Raw genomic sequence first — 16,177 nt, forward strand, 5'->3', positions numbered from 1 at the left:
TTTTTTAAATGCCTTCTTGGCTGATGGATTTTTTACTCTTATTTTTGTGTTCATTCTAGCAAGGTCGAAATTTCCTCCTCTTCTCAAAATGGCCAACGAGCAACTTGAAAGATGAAAAATGACGTGTTGTCCCTAAAGTGTGCGTCTTTGGTGTAGAGGGCGTGACGTGGCGTGGCCTCCCCCACGGACCCCCCCGGACATCGTCCCTCGCCAGTCTGGACGTTTGAGGCCATCATGAGCGGACGCGTTGGAGATTTGAGCGCTGAGCAAGCTGCTTCGTTAACGCAGGTCCAACTTTACATATTTTTTTTTTTTTTTTTTTTTTACTACTATTGTACAGTGCAGTTTTTGTACTTTGCGCAGCATAACACAAAACGTTTTCCCTGATTTTAGCACGCAATTTGAATTGTCTCTAATCACACATCAAAGTGTGTGTTGGATTTTTTTTTTTGTTCATTATTGTTTGATATTTTCCCTGCCTGTGTTCCGAACTATTTGTTGTTTCTACATCTTTTTTGTGTTATTTTCCTGGACTTTTTTATTTTATTTTTTTTTATATTTTTTATTCCACTGTTTGATGTCACTTTGCTGAATGTTTTTTTTTTTTTAATTCTCACGTTGTGTTTGTTTACTTTCCACAAGAACCGTTTCCTGTTTGCTTACTTTTACTTTCTTCTTCCTTTTTTTATGTTTTTTCTTGTTGCGTTCTTTACTTTCCTCTTCATTAGTTTTACTAAATGATGTATGATTTAGCGTTCCTGTGGTAAAGTATTTGCTGTTTGTTTTACTTGTCATTATTTTGTTTACTTCAAGCGCATTGTGACTTCCTCAAACGTTGCGATTGCAGTTTCGGGACAGAATCGCAGACGTCCTTCTCGAGCTTCCGGCCCAACACGACCGCTACCTGCTCCGCTGGCTCCGAGGTCAGAGGTCAACATACGCACACACTTGAACTTTGCGGATCAGGAGGGGACAGGTTAGAGATCAAAGAGACGATTGAGTCCCTCCCCCCACCCCCCTTTTTTTTTTTTAAACGACCCTTCGCGGCCACCCGAAAGCAAGCCGACACTTTCGGTGCGGGCTCGTTTCTTTTCTTTTCCTTTTCTTTTCAAACAAATCTCACAATGTTGGCCCTCGTCAACATTTGCTCGCTTTGTTTGTCTCCAGAGAACTTTGCGCCAGGTTTGGGTGGCAAACGTTCCTTTTTCTTATCGCCTTTGGGGCCCCCCGGAGAGCAAATAAAAGTTGCGGTTGCTTCGCCTCGTTTTGCCATCGCGGACGGACGCTCGATTGGTCTTCTTTGTTTTTGTCGTCTTTCAACATTCCCGCAATATGAAGGACAAAAGTCCACGTTGTATCAAAACGAGATGTTTCTCGTGTGTTTCCCGGTACGACTTGAGGGGGGGGGGGGGGGGGGGCATGTTGGTTGACCGCAATTCACCGCTATTGAATCTTTCACAAGTTTCACAGGAAATTTCCTTTCCTCAACTTTTTATTCAATTCATTCATTTGCTGCTGCTTTTGAACATTTGAAATGTTTCTCATTGATTTTATATTTTTCCTCGTTCTCGTTATTTCTCGACCATTTCTCTTTTTATTGTTACCTTCGTCAATTATATCTTTATTATTTTCCTTAACTGTTACTTCCGATAAATATTTTTGAGACATGACTTTCACCAATATTTGTTTTATTAACTGTCCTCCCTCCATTTTTCTTGACCCATTGTAACTTGTTTTTATCTTTATTTCATCACATTTTTTTAAGTTGACACTTTCCAAACGTATTATTTAATCGTTGCTTTTATACACTGTATGTGTGATATGTATGTATTTCTGTTTCGCGACCCCTCCCTCCCTCCCTCCCCCAACTACAAATTTTTTCTTTATCTCCCCCCCCCCCCCTGCAAATCTGTAACTAATTGACGCTCCCTTCTAGCTGCCGCGGGGCCGAAAGCAAATAAGCAGGTAGTCAAGTCAATAAAAAAAAAAAAAAAAACAGGCCTCGCGGGGGCCCCCCCAGCTTCGACCCCTCACTTAGTTGCCTTTCCTAATGCCGAATTGTGCCTACGTGAGGGTCTGCAGTATTTATTTTCTTCCCCTCCCGATTTGCATTTGCATCTTTTTTTTTTTTTTTTTTTTTTTCCCATTTCTAGTTCCAGCTGATGTTACTTTTTCCACAATTTATTGTTGTTGACTACAATCCGCCCCCAACTGATTTTTTTGTTCTTTTTTTGTGGTCTTCCCCGACTTCCTTTTGAACTTTTAATTGTTTTTTCTTTCTCTCAGCCAGAAGTTTCAATGTTGCCAAAGCCGAAGTGATGATCAGGAAGGTAAATTGTTTTGGGGCTTTCCCCCCCCGGACGTTTTTGACGGATCCGCCGTGTGCGTATATGCATTTATTTATGGATGCGTTATTTATTTTTTTTTTTTTTGAACCGACGTACGAACGTGTGGGCGCAGCACGCCGACTTCAGGAGGACCATGCAGGTGGACGGCATCGTTTCGGACTGGACGCCTCCCGAGGTTTGCGCCCTCGCCGTCTTTTCTTCGCGGTCGCGGCGACCCTGTCGGCAGTTGTCGGGTGGGGCGCTCCCCAGGTGATCGTCCGCTACGTGTCGGGGGGCGCGTGCGGCCACGACAAGGAGGGCAGCCCCGTCTGGTACGACGTGGCGGGCCCGCTGGACCCCAAGGGTCTCCTGATGTCGGCCAGCAAGCGGGACTTCCTGAGGACCAAGATCAGGGACATGGAGATGCTGCAGCGCCAGTGTCGAGCGCAGTCCCGCCAGGTGGGGCCGCCGACGAGGCGGTCTTTCCCGTGCCGCTCGTTCTTCCTCACGTTTCCTTTCCTCGTCTCTTTTTTTTTTTTTTTTTTTTATTCCTCTCTTGATTGTGCGTTTGCGGCGCTCGCAGTTGGGCGTGAACGTGGAGTCCATCACGCTGATCTACGACTGCGAGGGTCTGGGCCTCAAGCACATGTGGAGGCCCGCCATCGAGACGTACGGCGAGGTCAGACGCGTCCCCGCCCCCGAACCCCCCTTTCGGCCATCTTGTCTCATTTCACCGGTTGTCGCCCGTGCAGATCCTGACCATGTTTGAAGACAACTACCCGGAGGCGCTCAAGAGGGTCTTCCTCATCAAAGGTAGACACCCCCCCCCCCCCCCCCAAGCACACGTCAGTATTTACGGCTGGCAGTTTTTGGGATTTGCTCGACGTCATATCGCGTCTGCGCTTTTGCTGACGTCGCCCGCCGCAGCTCCCAAAGTGTTCCCGGTGGTCTACAACCTGATCAAGAACTTCCTGTGCGAGGACACGCGCCGCAAGATCATCGTTCTCGGAAGTAAGGCGGCGCTTCACGCGCATTTTCTCCGGAAACGTTGACGAGTATTTGCCGATAAGCAAATGTTCACTCTCGCTTTTTGGGATTTGGCTTTGGGCGCGGTTATCAAATGAATCGACAACTATTTTGATCGTTGAAGTTGAAATGGTCCCATTTCAGATTCCAGCCCCCTTCGATGGTAAATATTGTTTGATTTGTGTCGCCCTCATTAAAGCAAGCTGATTATCTCGGATGAAGACATTCGCCGACGTCTGCTTTTACTGCGACCGTTCTGCCAATTTTCTAAACGACATTACGGAGCAAACCAGTAACTTTATGTCATCAATTTTTATATTTAGATTTGATTTTGAAATAGTATGCTGTTTTTGAATACAGGCATACAAACCTAAATTTTTTTTTTTAAACTTACTCATTGATCACTCCGCCCAAAGTAATCACCGGGATTGATCATTGAAATCACGGTCAGCTGCAGCCCTTGCGCAACACAAAGTCTGCCTAGCAACAAGTGACAGTTGACGCTTTGCCCGCGCGAGCAGGCAACTGGCAGGAAGTTCTTCGAGCCCACGTGGACGCCGAGCAGCTTCCGGCGGCGTACGGCGGGACCCGGACCGACCCGGACGGGGACCCTCGCTGCAGAACGATGGTGAGCGTGTGTGACGACGACAACGACGACGACGACGATGATGATGACGACAATGATGTGCAGATCAACTACGGCGGCACGGTGCCACGTTCGTACTACATCCGTAACACCGTCAAGGTCCAGTACGACAACGTCGTCACCGTCAGCCGCGGCGCCGTCTTGCAGTTGGAGTACGACGTCAGCGCCCCCGGAAGCCTGCTGAGGTGCGCGACCTCGCCCCGTCAGCGCCGCTCCGGACAAAACCGTGTCCGGTCTAAAAGTAGTGCTTTGTTGCCATCTTGTGGCGTGTACAGGCAATTTTAATCGGAACCTTTTGTGGGGGAACGAGAATTTCATCATTTGGGGAAGGGCTCGTTGCCTGACGCTGGCAACAAGATGGCGCCAAACAACTACTTTTCTATGAGGCAGACCTGAGCACCAAAACCGAATCGTTTTTTGACTGGATCGGGGAAGACTGCTTTGAAAAAACGATCCGCAAACATAAAACAAATGCTGTTTCGGCGCCCCCTTCAGGTGCCAGTTCGCCAGTGACGGCGGCGACATCGGCTTCGGCGTGTCCCTCCGCAGGCGGAAGACGGCGGCCGTGCTGGACGTCGTTCCCGCGCAGCGCTGCAACGCCCATCTGGTGCCCGAGGACAACGTCGTCGCCTGCCCCGAAGTCGGCGTGTGTGAGTGCGACACACACACGCTAACGCGGGCCCGCCATCGCCTGGTCCGGAACGCGCACACAAAAAAAAAAAATAAAATCAATATAAAAATACAAGAGGTTCAATGAGAATGGGAAACACAGTAAAAAAAAAAAAAAAAACTGAAAAGATAAGCCAAAATAAAAAAAGAACAGAATATACATTCAAAAAATGTTCATGAATGTATGTCCAGGAAGTGCCAAAAAAAACCCCTGAAAACAATATTGGAGAGATATTGTTGAATGCAGTAACGTACTTAAAACTACAATTCAAGATAATACAAATCAAATCATTTCAAGAAAACAAATTGCAATAAAGTACCAGAAAAATACAAGGTAAATACAACATAATACCCATGAAATAAGACACAATACAAGGAAATAAGAAACAAATACTAGTGTGTACAAGGAATTTTTTTCAATAAAAAAAAAATACTATAATATCCAGTAAACTGAAATAGAAGTGAAAATAAGAACATATACAATCAAGTGTATTCTTATCCAAGGAAGTGCAATAGAAAATCAGGAACTAAAGTAAAGGCCAATGAAAAGATGAGCCCAGTAACGTAATGCAGCGCATGTAGACTGACAGGAAGTCGTAGATTTGCCCCAGCTTTCACTGACCTTAACGCCCGCCCGGCGCCTCACGGCGCAGACGTCTTGTCTTTCGACAACACCTACAGCGTCCTGCGGTCCAAGCGCGTCAGCTACACGGTGGAGGTGCTTCCTCCGGCGCCGTGACGGAGGTTCTGCACCGGACCGGACCGGACCTGCTCGCCAGTTTTCAGCGCGCCGCTGGGAGTGAATGCAATTTATTGGGGACACCTGACCTCAAAAGTGTGCGGGGGGGGGCAAGAAAGACACGTCACAATATGACTGACAACAATGTTCATGCAAGTTTCTCCCTTTTCATTTGTGGAGTCATTTTCTTTTCATTGTAAATTTTAAGCGTGTCAAACGGAAGTGAGATCACAACAAAATAATGATGGGAGCATAAATAAATATTGAGCTTTTTTTCCGGGCAGCATTGACACTTTGAACTGAAAAAGGTGGCGACATACACAGATCCAAAAAAATGATCATTTCTCGGGAAATCATCCGAAGGGAATTGTAATTATAGAAATGGACTGAAGAGGGCGCTATTACGTAAGAGCCGAGCTTCATTTGGCTGCAACATAAACATGGCGGTCGGTATGACGTAGTGAGCTAACAAACGTAACGTCGTCGACGGTGGGGGGGCTCCCGAGCGCCATTACGTAATAGCCGTCCCGCAATTAAAGCCGGAAGTGGGCGTCGTCCTGATTCCGCCGAAGGACACCCATCAAGGACGCCTTTCCCACAATGCACTGCGATGACATGGCGGCAAATGCCGGCGGCGACCACCTCAGGGTTGATTTCATGTCTTTTTTTTTTTTTTTTTTCTCCCCTCAATTCATTCACTTTGTTCACTTGTGATATTTAAAGTCTTTCGCGGAACGATCCAACACTTTGAACTGGTTTCACTTTTACGACCGGAAGCCAAACGAGCTAGCTAGCTAGCTTGCATGGTTCGTAGACATGAACTACCTCGCACAACCAATGTCGAGAAAAATGATTTACACGAAAATTTCTAAAGTCGAGTCCGGCGGAGTATCACTTCCCTATGATTAATCCCATTATTACCATGATGAATCTGTAAATCCAGCGAAAAATGGAGCTCAAGGTTTTTGATGTGACCTTTTTGTTCAATCTCTTTCAAACTTTCGTCACGTTCTTCGAAAGGTTGGTACGATTAAGTGCGTAAACAGGTAGCTTATCTGTGATTTTTATCGAATTCCAAAGTTCAGTTTGAGAATTTGGTGCTCAGAACACGCGTTGAAAAAAAAAAAACAAAAATGAAGCGTGGCTAAAGACGTGAAAATTCCACAAAGGTGGTGAGGCAAGGTGAGCGACGGCATTCAAATTGATGACATCAGCACTTTTGCTTTTGAATGATTAGCCGGCAGTTTATGTTCCGAAAGGGTTAATTTACGCATTAAACCTGCTGACTAAAACTGTGACGTCATCTGACCCGTGTACTTTTCATTGAACTGAAAATTTTGGAACAGGACTTGAGCGCCAAAACGTTCGCTTTATGTTGAAATGCATTGCGGCTCCAGTTGCTGAAGTATTTTCTCTTTCGAAGAGGAGCGGAAGAATATGTAATTGAAAGGGGGGAAATATGATTCCTGATATAATAATTGAGTACAGACGCGTAACTTTAAGCGCGCACGCCAGTCGTTGGAACACTTATCAAGATGTGTTGTACTGTACTTCTCTGAAGGGATGGAGTTAAAGTATAGTGACAAATTTACCCACGCCGCCCTTTTCTGAGCCGCGTATCCTCACAAGGGCCGCGGGAGCGCCGCAGCCTGTCCCAGCTGTCGTCGCCAGCCAATCGCCGCGCTCCCCGGCACACCTCGGGGCAATTAATGTTGCGTGTTTTTGGGGACGTGGGAGGAAAGCGGAGGGGAAAACCCGCACAGCACAGGCGGGGCCGGGATTTGGACCCCGGCCGAGAGGGGCGGGGCAAATGACGTCACCTGCGTGGAGCGAGCCACGACTCAAACAACAAACATGGCGAGGGAATGGAGCGGCCAGCGAGGTTACATCGTCACCGTCCTCCTCTTCTTGTGCAGCGCGGACGGAGGCCGCCCGGAGGCGACTCGGGTGCTCGGCATGCGGCTGGAGACCAGCGACAAGCCGGCCGGCACCGGTGACGGCGGCGTTCTGCAGGTGACCGAGGACAGCTCCGTGCGGCTGCGCTTCTACGGGCTCAGGCTGCACCCGGGCGCCTGGAGGCTCATCCGCTTCACGGAGAGGGACGCGGCGGGGGCCTGCTCGGACTTCACGAAGGACGTCGAGGTCGGGACCGGCATGAACGTGAGCGGCCGGGGCACGGCGGGGCTGGTGCGCGTGCGCGTCAAGCCGCTGCGCAAGAGCCAGCCGAGCAGCGAGTACGTGCTGTGCACGCGCGCCGACGACGGCTGGGAGCCGCTGGGCGACGGGGACGGCCGCCTGCTGGTGGTGGAGGAGAAGAAGTCGCTGTTGCCGCTGTGGCTGCAGGTTAGTCCGGGGCGAGCTGAGCTGAGCTGAGCCGAGCCAAGCCAAATACACACATATATATATATATAGAGAGAGAGAGAGAGATATTCTTCTTTTTCCTTTCGGCTTGTCCCGTTAGGGGTCGCCACAGCGCGTCATCTCCTGCATCTTCCTCTCTCAACACCCCAACCGCCCTCACGTCTTCCCTCACCACATCCATAAACCTTCTCTTTGGTCTTCCTCTCTCTCGCTCTTTTTTTCCTGGGAGCTCCATCCTCAGCACCCTTCTACCAACGTACTCACTCTCTCGCCTCTGAACATGTCCAAAACCATCCAAGTCTGCTCTCTCGAATCTTGTCTCCAAAACATCCAGCTTTGGCTGTCCCTCCAATATCCAACCTGCTCACTCCGAGCGAGAAGATATATATATCTATATATATATATATAGAGAGAGAGAGAGATACAGATACACACACACACACCGCTTGAAATCCCCCCCACCCAGGTGATCCTGATCTCGGGACTGCTGCTTCTGTCGGGCATGTTCAGCGGCCTCAACCTGGGCCTGATGGCGCTGGACCCCATGGAGCTGCGCATCGTCCAGAGCTGCGGGACGGACAAGGAGAAGAAGTACGCCCGCAAGATCGAGCCCATCCGCAGCAAGGGCAACTACCTGCTGTGCTCGCTGCTCCTGGGCAACGTCCTGGTCAACACCACCCTCACCATCCTGCTGGACGACCTGACGGGCTCGGGCCCCGGCGCCGTGGCCGCCTCCACCGTGGGCATCGTCATCTTCGGCGAGATCGCGCCCCAGGCGCTGTGCTCGCGCCACGGGCTGGCCGTGGGCGCCGACACCATCGCGCTCACCAAGTTCTTCATGTTGCTGACCTTCCCGCTCAGCTTCCCCGTCAGCAAGCTGCTGGACGTGCTGCTGGGCCAGGAGATCGGAACCGTGTACAACCGCGAGAAGCTGGTGGGGATGCTCAAGGTCACCGAGCCCTACAACGACCTGGTCAAGGAGGAGCTCAACATGATCCAGGGGGCGCTGGAGCTGCGCACCAAGACGGTGGAGGACGTCATGACGCCGCTGGCCGACTGCTTCATGATCCAGGTTCGGCTGTTTTTGGGGTGGCTGCGTATTCGCGAGGGATCCTTCGCATCCACTTCCCCGCTCGTAAGACCCCGTGTCTTCCTCGGCCCGCTTTGCCACTAACGATACCGGCGCCAGTTAATCGGCACTCGTCGCCCCGTGGACCCTGACTCCTTTTGCCTAACTCGTAAAGTAGATCTTTACCTCGTTTTCGCAGTCGTGAAAGACATTTTCCCAGCAAGACCAGTAAGTCTACCTGCGCGCTAAGTTACAGCTGCGACTACGACGCTCTTGGCCTTCAGTAGTAGAAGAACTTTGGCGTACTAGTAGGACAAGTGCATGTTCCTGGTGAACAGCTCCACGCTCCTCGCGGTACGAGTGGAAATTTAAATTTTTTTTTTTGCCTTACTCGTGTGAAATCCGGTCACGGTCATGCAGAACCTTAAGAGTTTTTTCGTTGGAGTTAACTTTGGATGCGACTTTTTCCTCGCCCTTGACAGTTGCAGTCGCTAACAAGTCAAGTCACCGCGTTTGGGTTCTCGAATCACGTCGGCCGCTACGCGAGCAAAGTTCTAATTGGTCGCGGGTGCCGCAGGCGGACGCCGTGCTGGACTTCGACACCATGTCGGAGATCATGGAGAGCGGCTACACGCGCATCCCCGTCTTCGACGACGAGCGCTGCAACATCGTGGACATCCTGTACGTCAAGGACTTGGCCTTCGTCGACCCCGACGACTGCACCACGCTCAAGACCATCACCAAGTTCTACAACCACCCCGTCCACTTTGTCTTCCACGACACCAAGTTGGACACCATGCTGGAGGAGTTCAAGAAAGGTCAGAAAGGTCACCAGAAGGCCCCTGCGTGCGTGCATGCGTGCGTGAGTGTTGACCCCATCTTGACCTCCAAGCGGGAAGCTGTGCGCGTTTGTGTGTGTCGCGAACGGCGTACCTTCGTCAGTTCCCGTCAAGGTCGTTCCCGCGACTCACGCCCCCGTCTGGTCGGCAGGCAAATCGCACCTGGCCATCGTGCAGAAGGTCAACGACGAGGGCGAGTGCGACCCCTTCTACCAGGTGCTGGGATTGGTCACCCTGGAAGACGTCATCGAGGAGATCATCAAGTCGGAGATCCTGGACGAGTCCGACCTTTACAGTCAGTCGCCCGAGACGGGCGGTCCCCCCCCCGCGGCACCGTTTCCCGTCCCCTGACGGGCGTTTGTCTCCCCGCAGCCGACAACCGCACCAAGAAGCGAGTGGACGCCGCCAAGAGCAAACGGGACTTCTCGGCGTTCAGACCCGACAGCGACGCCAAGGCCAAGATCTCGCCGCAGCTGACGCTGGCCGCGCACCGTTTCCTGGCGACAGGTGAGCGCGCTTCCTGTCGGGCGTCGGCGCTTTCTGCGGAAACTTGGCCTTCGACCTCTGACGTCGTTTCAGGACCTTGTTTCATTTCTCGGCGGCAAACGCCTTTTGGGACAAAATCCTTTACGGTGAAAATGTCTGCTTTTCTGTGGCGCCTCCTAGAGGTGAGCCCGTTCGGCGCCCTCCACGTGACCGAGAAGGTCCTGCTGAGGATCTTGAGGCATCCCGACGTCGTGCAGGAGCTCAAGTTCGACGACGACGACAAGCGCGCCCCGCAGCACTTCCTGTACCAGCGCGGCAAGCCCGTCGACTACTTTGTCCTCATCCTGCAAGTACGTCGGATAATCACGACACCGGGAGTTGATTTGGTTTTCCGTTGCTCCGGCGAGACGAAAGTTGACGTTGAACACTTAAAAGTTAACGTCGACGTTAGCAATGATGTCAGATGAAGATAACCTTGAACGGATCAATTTGGAACATAATATTGTGGAAGCTAACGTAGGAGGAGGCCTCATTGGAAGCTGAAGTTGATGCTAACATTGCTCTTCCCTAACGCCAACGTTAAAGGTGGCGTTGGAAGCTAATATTCCATCTTTACATCGCAACCTAACGGAATCTGACTTTGGGGGCTGAGATCGGCACCGACTTTGGATGCTAACATCCGACGCGAACGTTGCTTTAAGGTTGAACCGAGGCGGCGCCGGAAGTTAACTGGGATGCTAGCGTGGAAGCTAACATTAGCGTTTCCGAACACAAAATGGAAAAGCGACGACCAACTAACGGAGACAACTTCGCCGCTAACGTCTTCCTTAGCGCTCAAGTGATTTTGGATTTTAATGTTCACGCTAACATTCGAGCCAACTTGAAAGATCACGCTCTCGCTTTTCAAATCGAGTAAAAGTAAAAAGTCGTTAACTGCTTCAGCAATTGCAACGTACTGATATCGTAGGTCCAGCCGTAGCAACTCGGTTAGTGGCATCGGTTGTGCTAAATATCGCGTCATTTTAATGTGAAGACGTCAAAAGTTGTCTGCTTGTTTTGAAGACGGCGACGGAAGGAGGCCGGCCGGGTGCGCTCGTAGATCCTCTTATCGGGCGGGGGAGGGGCCAGTACGTCGCTGCCGTGAACAAGCGGAAAACACGACCTTGCGCCATTGTCACATTTCCAGTGACAGTGGAAATTGTCACGGATCGAAGGACCGACGTTGCGCAAAAAGGACAAAAAAAAAAAAAAAAAAAAAAACGTTTGCGTGCGCGTTCAAAAGTTTCCATGAAGTCGGAATGAAGTTCACCTGTGCCTTAGACGCATCCTGAAATTTTTATCGATTGAGTAAAATTGATAACGTGCGCGTGTGTTTGTGTTTGTGTCAGGGCCGAGTGGAGGTGGAGGCGGGAAACGAGAACATGAAGTTTGAGACGGGCCCGTTCTCCTACTACGGCGTCATGGCGCTCAGCACGCCGGCGCTGGGTGAGCGCACGCACCCGGCGTATCCCGCTAAAAAGGAATTACTCTACGTGTTTGTATTGATTGTTGTGCAGTCTCCTTGTGTTGCTGCACCGTTTGCGTTCACATCTCATTTTAACGCCGCCGCATCGATGCTATCCGTTAGCCCGTGTATGCCGTTTTCCTTGTTTGTTAGCACCAAGCTAAAGGGACTAACTCGGCTAAGGCCGCGCAGTTGTTTTAAATGCGTAACGCATGCCTGGAAAAACTCAAGTCCTTTATTTCCTGCCTGTCCCCCGGAACGTGTAAACGTCAACAACGCACAGCGTCTTGAATTCAGTGAACACGCGCGTGAATTTTTCATCCGCGACTTGGTTTGACGTAGGTGTTCCTTCTTCGGCTGTTTTTAAGTTAGCTGTTTGCTGTGATGATGTAACGCTGTGTGCGTGCGGCCGGCCGGCCGGGCCCATCCGACGTCTTAATCCCGCGCCGAGAATAGTCGAAAGGTGCCGACGCGCTTTTTGGAACGCGAGGTTGTGACGAGCCGGCTGTTGCCTCTTGAAGTGTGCCGCCCAAATAAATCTTGTTTTATGGTTCTCTCTCCCTCGTCCTGAACCAGCCGTCACCCCCCCTCTGTCCCCGTCGGTGGCGTCCCCCCCTCCGAGGCGCCTCTCTCTTAAGAGGTTTTCCGTGTTCTCTCGCTTCCCAGGTAAACATAGGCACAAATGGGGGACGGGGGAGTGTGTGTGGGGGGGGGGGGCGCTCATTCTTCACCCTGTTCTTCATCATCGCCATCATCATCATCATCATCACGGTCACCCCAGCAAGTGCTAGCGGTTAGCGTTTGACCTCAATGGCGACATTGAAGCTCAGTCGAGACGGCTTAATCCAAGCCTGACATCGGCCGGCGTGTTTATCTCGTCCACCAGAGGGCAGCAGAGAGAAAACATAACTTGAACCAGCTCAGCTGTTCGAAGCGCAGCGTCTGCCTCCATCGTCATAAATCTTCCGCAGTGCAAAGTTAGGTCAACATTCTGGGTCGTTCGTGGACTACGGACGCTAATGCTAACATCTCAGCGCCGCAAAGCTTCGGCACCGGAAACGCGACTTGAAATGTCAAACGAGCAATCGGCGACGTTGGTGACGCGACTGGAACAGCAAAGACACAAGCGGCGCCGGCGCTGGCGTTCAAACAAGACCAGCAGAGACGCAGAAAGACGCACGTCTCCCTCGGTGATGTGCGTCTTTGAGCGAGCGGCAAAGACGGAAACACGTGCACACGATGACGTCTCCCGCCGCCGGCGTGACTTTGGTTACTGAGGGACTCGCGTGACATTTTGTTTGTTACAAAACGTGTTGCACGTTTTTCTCTTTGTTTACGCTCACGTTAGCTGCGTGTCCGTTTCTCTGATGACCAAACAAAGGCAGTCGAGCGTCTTTGACATTTGAAGCCGCAACCGAGCGCTCGGCGTCCGAGACGAGACTCGACGAGGTCGGCTTTTTCTTTTGAATGTGATTGGAAAAAAACATCCAAGACGGCGACACGGCTGCAACTAAGGACAAGGCGTCCTCCTCCGAGCTACCATAAGATAAGCTAAGCTAGCCACTTGCTAACGCCGACGTATCGCCGCAATCGCCCCCACCCCACTAACCGTGACATCACCGATGACCTCACAAACCTCAGCCAATGAGAGCGCTCTTGGCCTCACATGGCGTCACGTTTCTTGTTCACCTCCACGCCATCGTTGTGTGTGTGTGCGTGTGGCCCGCCCCGACCTTGACGCGACCTCTCGCCGTCCGCTCGTAGAGTTCCGTTCCCCGTCCCACGGCGGCAACCTGAACCGCTCGGCGTCCATCGGCGGAGGCGGCCCGGAGGGCGGCTCCATCGGCGGCGGCGGCAACGGCCAAATCCCGGGAACGCCCTTCCAGTACGTTCCGGACTTCTGCGTACGAGCGCTCGGCGACTTGCAGTTTGTCAAGGTACAACGCTTCGACGTCAAAGGCCAAACTTTTGAAGCGCACGCCGTGCGCAACTATTTGGACGTAACGGCGTCAAACGTCAAATGCAAAGACGCTGAAGCTGACGTGACGACAATGTTTAACATCAAAGACGGACGGACGGACGTGACGTGACGTGACTTGAACTGGTTAAACTCGACCGCCTTTTGTGGAAAGACTTCGTTGGTACCGACACGGCCGGACTCAAAGACGCGACTCCATCTCTGTGCTCGTCAGATCACGCGAGCGCAGTACCAGAACGGCCTGCTGGCGTCGCGTCTGGAGAGCACGCCGCAGTCCCCGGAAGGAAGTCAACAGCGCCTGGACGCGGCGCCGTCCGACGCTCGGCCCGGCCGCTCCGCTGCGACGGGCGGCGGTTTTCCGGGGCGCCGCCTCAGTCAGTCGTCGCTCACGAGCAACCGGGCGGCCCCGGCTCCGACCGCCGCCGCCGACGCCGTTCCGGGAGAGACCACCGTGCTGCTGGGCGAGCAGCGCAACTGCGTGGACCCCCGACGGGCCGGCCAGCCCCTCGCGGCGCAGCAGGCGCACGCCGAGAGTACCATTTGAGGCGTGGCCGAGAAGGTCGCCGAGGGCGCGCATGTCACCTTTGATGCATAACGACCCGCTCGCCCCTTTCATCACGACTTTGTCCCAGCGGGGCTCCTCCGTGTGAAAGTTTTCAACACGAAATGGGAATTTCCCCAACTTAGCCTCAGAGAGGGGAAAGCGGCTCCACTCGCAACGACCGCTGCCCGTCCGGTCTGGCGCCGACACGGAACGGGCCTGAAGTCCCCCCCCTCCCGGCCCGCGAGCCCCCCTTTTCCCTTTCAGACGTGGACACTTAAAGGTCCATTTTCCGTATTCCGCGGTATTAACGCAGAAGAGCTTGCGTCAGGAAAAAGCCGGCGAGGCTTTTGTGCGAAAGACCGATATGCAAATATTTTCCACAAACTTTGAGCGGCATCTTGCTCCAAGTTGTGACCAAGGCGTCAAATTATTTATTAATTACCTCTTTATTTATTTATTTATTTATTGGGTGGACAGGCTGCTATCTCGTTAGCATTGTTAGCGCCGCTGTCACTGTGATCGAAAAAATTGATGTCAGCGCATTTCGACAAAATGTTGACTTTGGTGAGTCACAAAGTAGTTTGAAGCATGTTTGACTTATTTTTTTTTTTTTTTTTTGACAACAGGGTTAAAAGGGAGATGATGATATCCTCCTAGCCTGTAAATGTGACGCAACAGCTAGCGGCGTTTAGCATAGCATAGAGTCCATCGCAAATCTCGTGTGTACGCCATGAGAAGCACTCACGTGTGTGTGTGTGTGTGTGAAGTCACTTTTTTTTTTTTTTTTTTAAACACTACGCTAAAGTTAGCTAGCAGGACACCGTACTGGTGGTTAGCACGTCTGCGTCACAGTTCTAAGGTTCATGGTTCAAAAGTGTTAGCATGTTCTCCCTACGTGCTTGTTTGGGTGTCCCCCCCCCCCCCCACATTCCGTAAAAACATGTTAGCATGCTAGCTCACGTTTGTTGACAAACAGTTTTTAGAGGTATCACTGCCAGTTTAGGTTCTATGATGATTCACTTTATTTTTTTTCCATGCACGCTAGCCTAAGCGGTCATGCCGGCGGCGACTTCACGTTTAGCCAGCGGAGGCGTCTTTCGAGGTTTGCGTCCGTGTATTTATTAACTCTGGGGGTTAACGATTCAGCACGTTAGTTAACTAAGACTAACGGACAAACATTCCGTCGCGTGTTGCGCCAACCGCTTTGGCGCCAACGCTGTCGTTCGGCAGGTTCACACACTCGACAATTCCAAGTGCTAGCAGCTCCGATGCTAACGCTGGAATTTTATTGATGAAACTGTATGCGATTGTAAAGGGAAACGTATTTCTTTGAAATGGTAGGAGTATAGAAGCTAGCACTTTACATTTGTGAGGCCTAACACGAGGAATATTAAGTTGTTTTTTTTCCCTTTTCACAAAGGTGGACATCCGAGTTAAATATGTGAAAGAGCCTGTAATATGGCGAGCTGTCCTTATACGTCGTGAGCCTAGCTAGGTGAACAAAGCTACATTTGTTGCGGATCGATCGGGTGGACTCGGCACACCGGTCGGGAATCGCTAGTCTGGTGCATGTTTTTTTTCCGGCAGTACTTGAACGCCTCACAGCACCACTAAAGCACAAAATTCTTCTTCTGCAGTTTGGGAGCTAACGGGAGTTAATTTGCTACGTCTGCTGGCTTCTATTGGGCCGGACCCGGTAAGCCTTTTTTTGCGTGTGTCGGAACAAGACCGCGCGCAGGTTGGCCGGGGGTCCGCGTAGCAATTGGGTCGGTCCTACGGGTTGACTACTGTGAAATGTTAAAAAAAATAATCGGAATAACTTTTGCGTCTACTTATTGTTCTTGTTTAGTTTGCACTGAAGAAAATGGTCTTCCGGGTATTTATTTATTTTTATTTGTGTGTGTATATACACATGGACAGATGAGATATATATATATATGTATAGAAAATATTTATTTAGTACATCCTATACAGTGAAGCCCTGTTTTC

The 16,177-nt window shown here is 51.2% G+C and overlaps 2 protein-coding genes and 1 long non-coding RNA gene across 8 annotated transcripts; 2 read left to right on the top strand and 1 right to left on the bottom strand.

Moving 5' to 3' along the window:
• Positions 1-39: 39 nt before the first annotated feature.
• On the top strand, positions 40-5,462 carry sec14l7 (SEC14-like lipid binding 7). The gene is made up of 12 exons (XM_061800956.1): positions 40-288; positions 848-923; positions 2,287-2,330; positions 2,461-2,523; positions 2,598-2,786; positions 2,911-3,006; positions 3,080-3,140; positions 3,255-3,338; positions 3,875-3,981; positions 4,045-4,184; positions 4,495-4,649; positions 5,322-5,462. The coding sequence occupies exons 1-12, from the start codon at positions 235-237 to the stop codon at positions 5,405-5,407; spliced, it is 1,155 nt and encodes a 384-aa protein (XP_061656940.1). The 5' UTR covers positions 40-234; the 3' UTR covers positions 5,408-5,462.
• On the bottom strand, positions 4,557-7,264 carry LOC133490647 (uncharacterized). 2 transcript variants are annotated; one of them, XR_009792256.1, is made up of 3 exons: positions 7,000-7,264; positions 5,291-5,491; positions 4,557-4,690 (listed from the first exon to the last, which is right to left on the bottom strand). It is a non-coding gene; the product is annotated as an uncharacterized LOC133490647 (long non-coding RNA). The 2 variants fall into 2 exon arrangements; XR_009792257.1 differs by lacking the exon at positions 7,000-7,264 and adding an exon at positions 6,329-6,447.
• LOC133490639 (metal transporter CNNM4) lies at positions 4,557-15,748 on the top strand. Of its 5 annotated transcripts, none has more exons than XM_061800949.1 (11): positions 4,557-4,649; positions 7,324-7,750; positions 8,235-8,840; positions 9,415-9,655; positions 9,828-9,971; positions 10,049-10,183; positions 10,343-10,512; positions 11,551-11,647; positions 12,243-12,332; positions 13,431-13,603; positions 13,859-15,748. In XM_061800949.1, the coding sequence occupies exons 2-11, from the start codon at positions 7,364-7,366 to the stop codon at positions 14,186-14,188; spliced, it is 2,373 nt and encodes a 790-aa protein (XP_061656933.1). In that variant the 5' UTR covers positions 4,557-4,649; positions 7,324-7,363; the 3' UTR covers positions 14,189-15,748. The 5 variants fall into 5 exon arrangements, with proteins under 5 accessions (XP_061656933.1, XP_061656930.1, XP_061656929.1 ...); XM_061800946.1 differs by lacking the exon at positions 4,557-4,649 and adding an exon at positions 5,526-6,055; XM_061800945.1 differs by lacking the exon at positions 4,557-4,649 and adding an exon at positions 6,062-6,427.
• Positions 15,749-16,177: the final 429 nt, after the last annotated feature.

This window comes from Syngnathoides biaculeatus, chromosome 17 (genome assembly GCF_019802595.1).
Source record: "Syngnathoides biaculeatus isolate LvHL_M chromosome 17, ASM1980259v1, whole genome shotgun sequence".
NCBI lineage: Eukaryota > Metazoa > Chordata > Actinopteri > Syngnathiformes > Syngnathidae > Syngnathoides > Syngnathoides biaculeatus.

Excerpts from the sequence above, each read along its gene's own strand:
- LOC133490639 (XM_061800945.1), top strand. The coding sequence starts at position 6,357 with ATGGAGCTCAAGGTTTTTGATGTGACCTTTTTGTTCAATCTCTTTCAA. Across the intron at positions 10,184-10,342 it reads GCACCGTTTCCTGGCGACAG|AGGTGAGCCCGTTCGGCGCC; the intron begins GTGAGCGCGCTT and ends GGCGCCTCCTAG. Across the intron at positions 12,333-13,430 it reads CGTGTTCTCTCGCTTCCCAG|AGTTCCGTTCCCCGTCCCAC; the intron begins GTAAACATAGGC and ends GTCCGCTCGTAG.
- sec14l7 (XM_061800956.1), top strand. The coding sequence starts at position 235 with ATGAGCGGACGCGTTGGAGATTTGAGCGCTGAGCAAGCTGCTTCGTTA. Across the intron at positions 3,141-3,254 it reads GAGGGTCTTCCTCATCAAAG|CTCCCAAAGTGTTCCCGGTG; the intron begins GTAGACACCCCC and ends CGCCCGCCGCAG. Across the intron at positions 3,982-4,044 it reads ACCCTCGCTGCAGAACGATG|ATCAACTACGGCGGCACGGT; the intron begins GTGAGCGTGTGT and ends AATGATGTGCAG.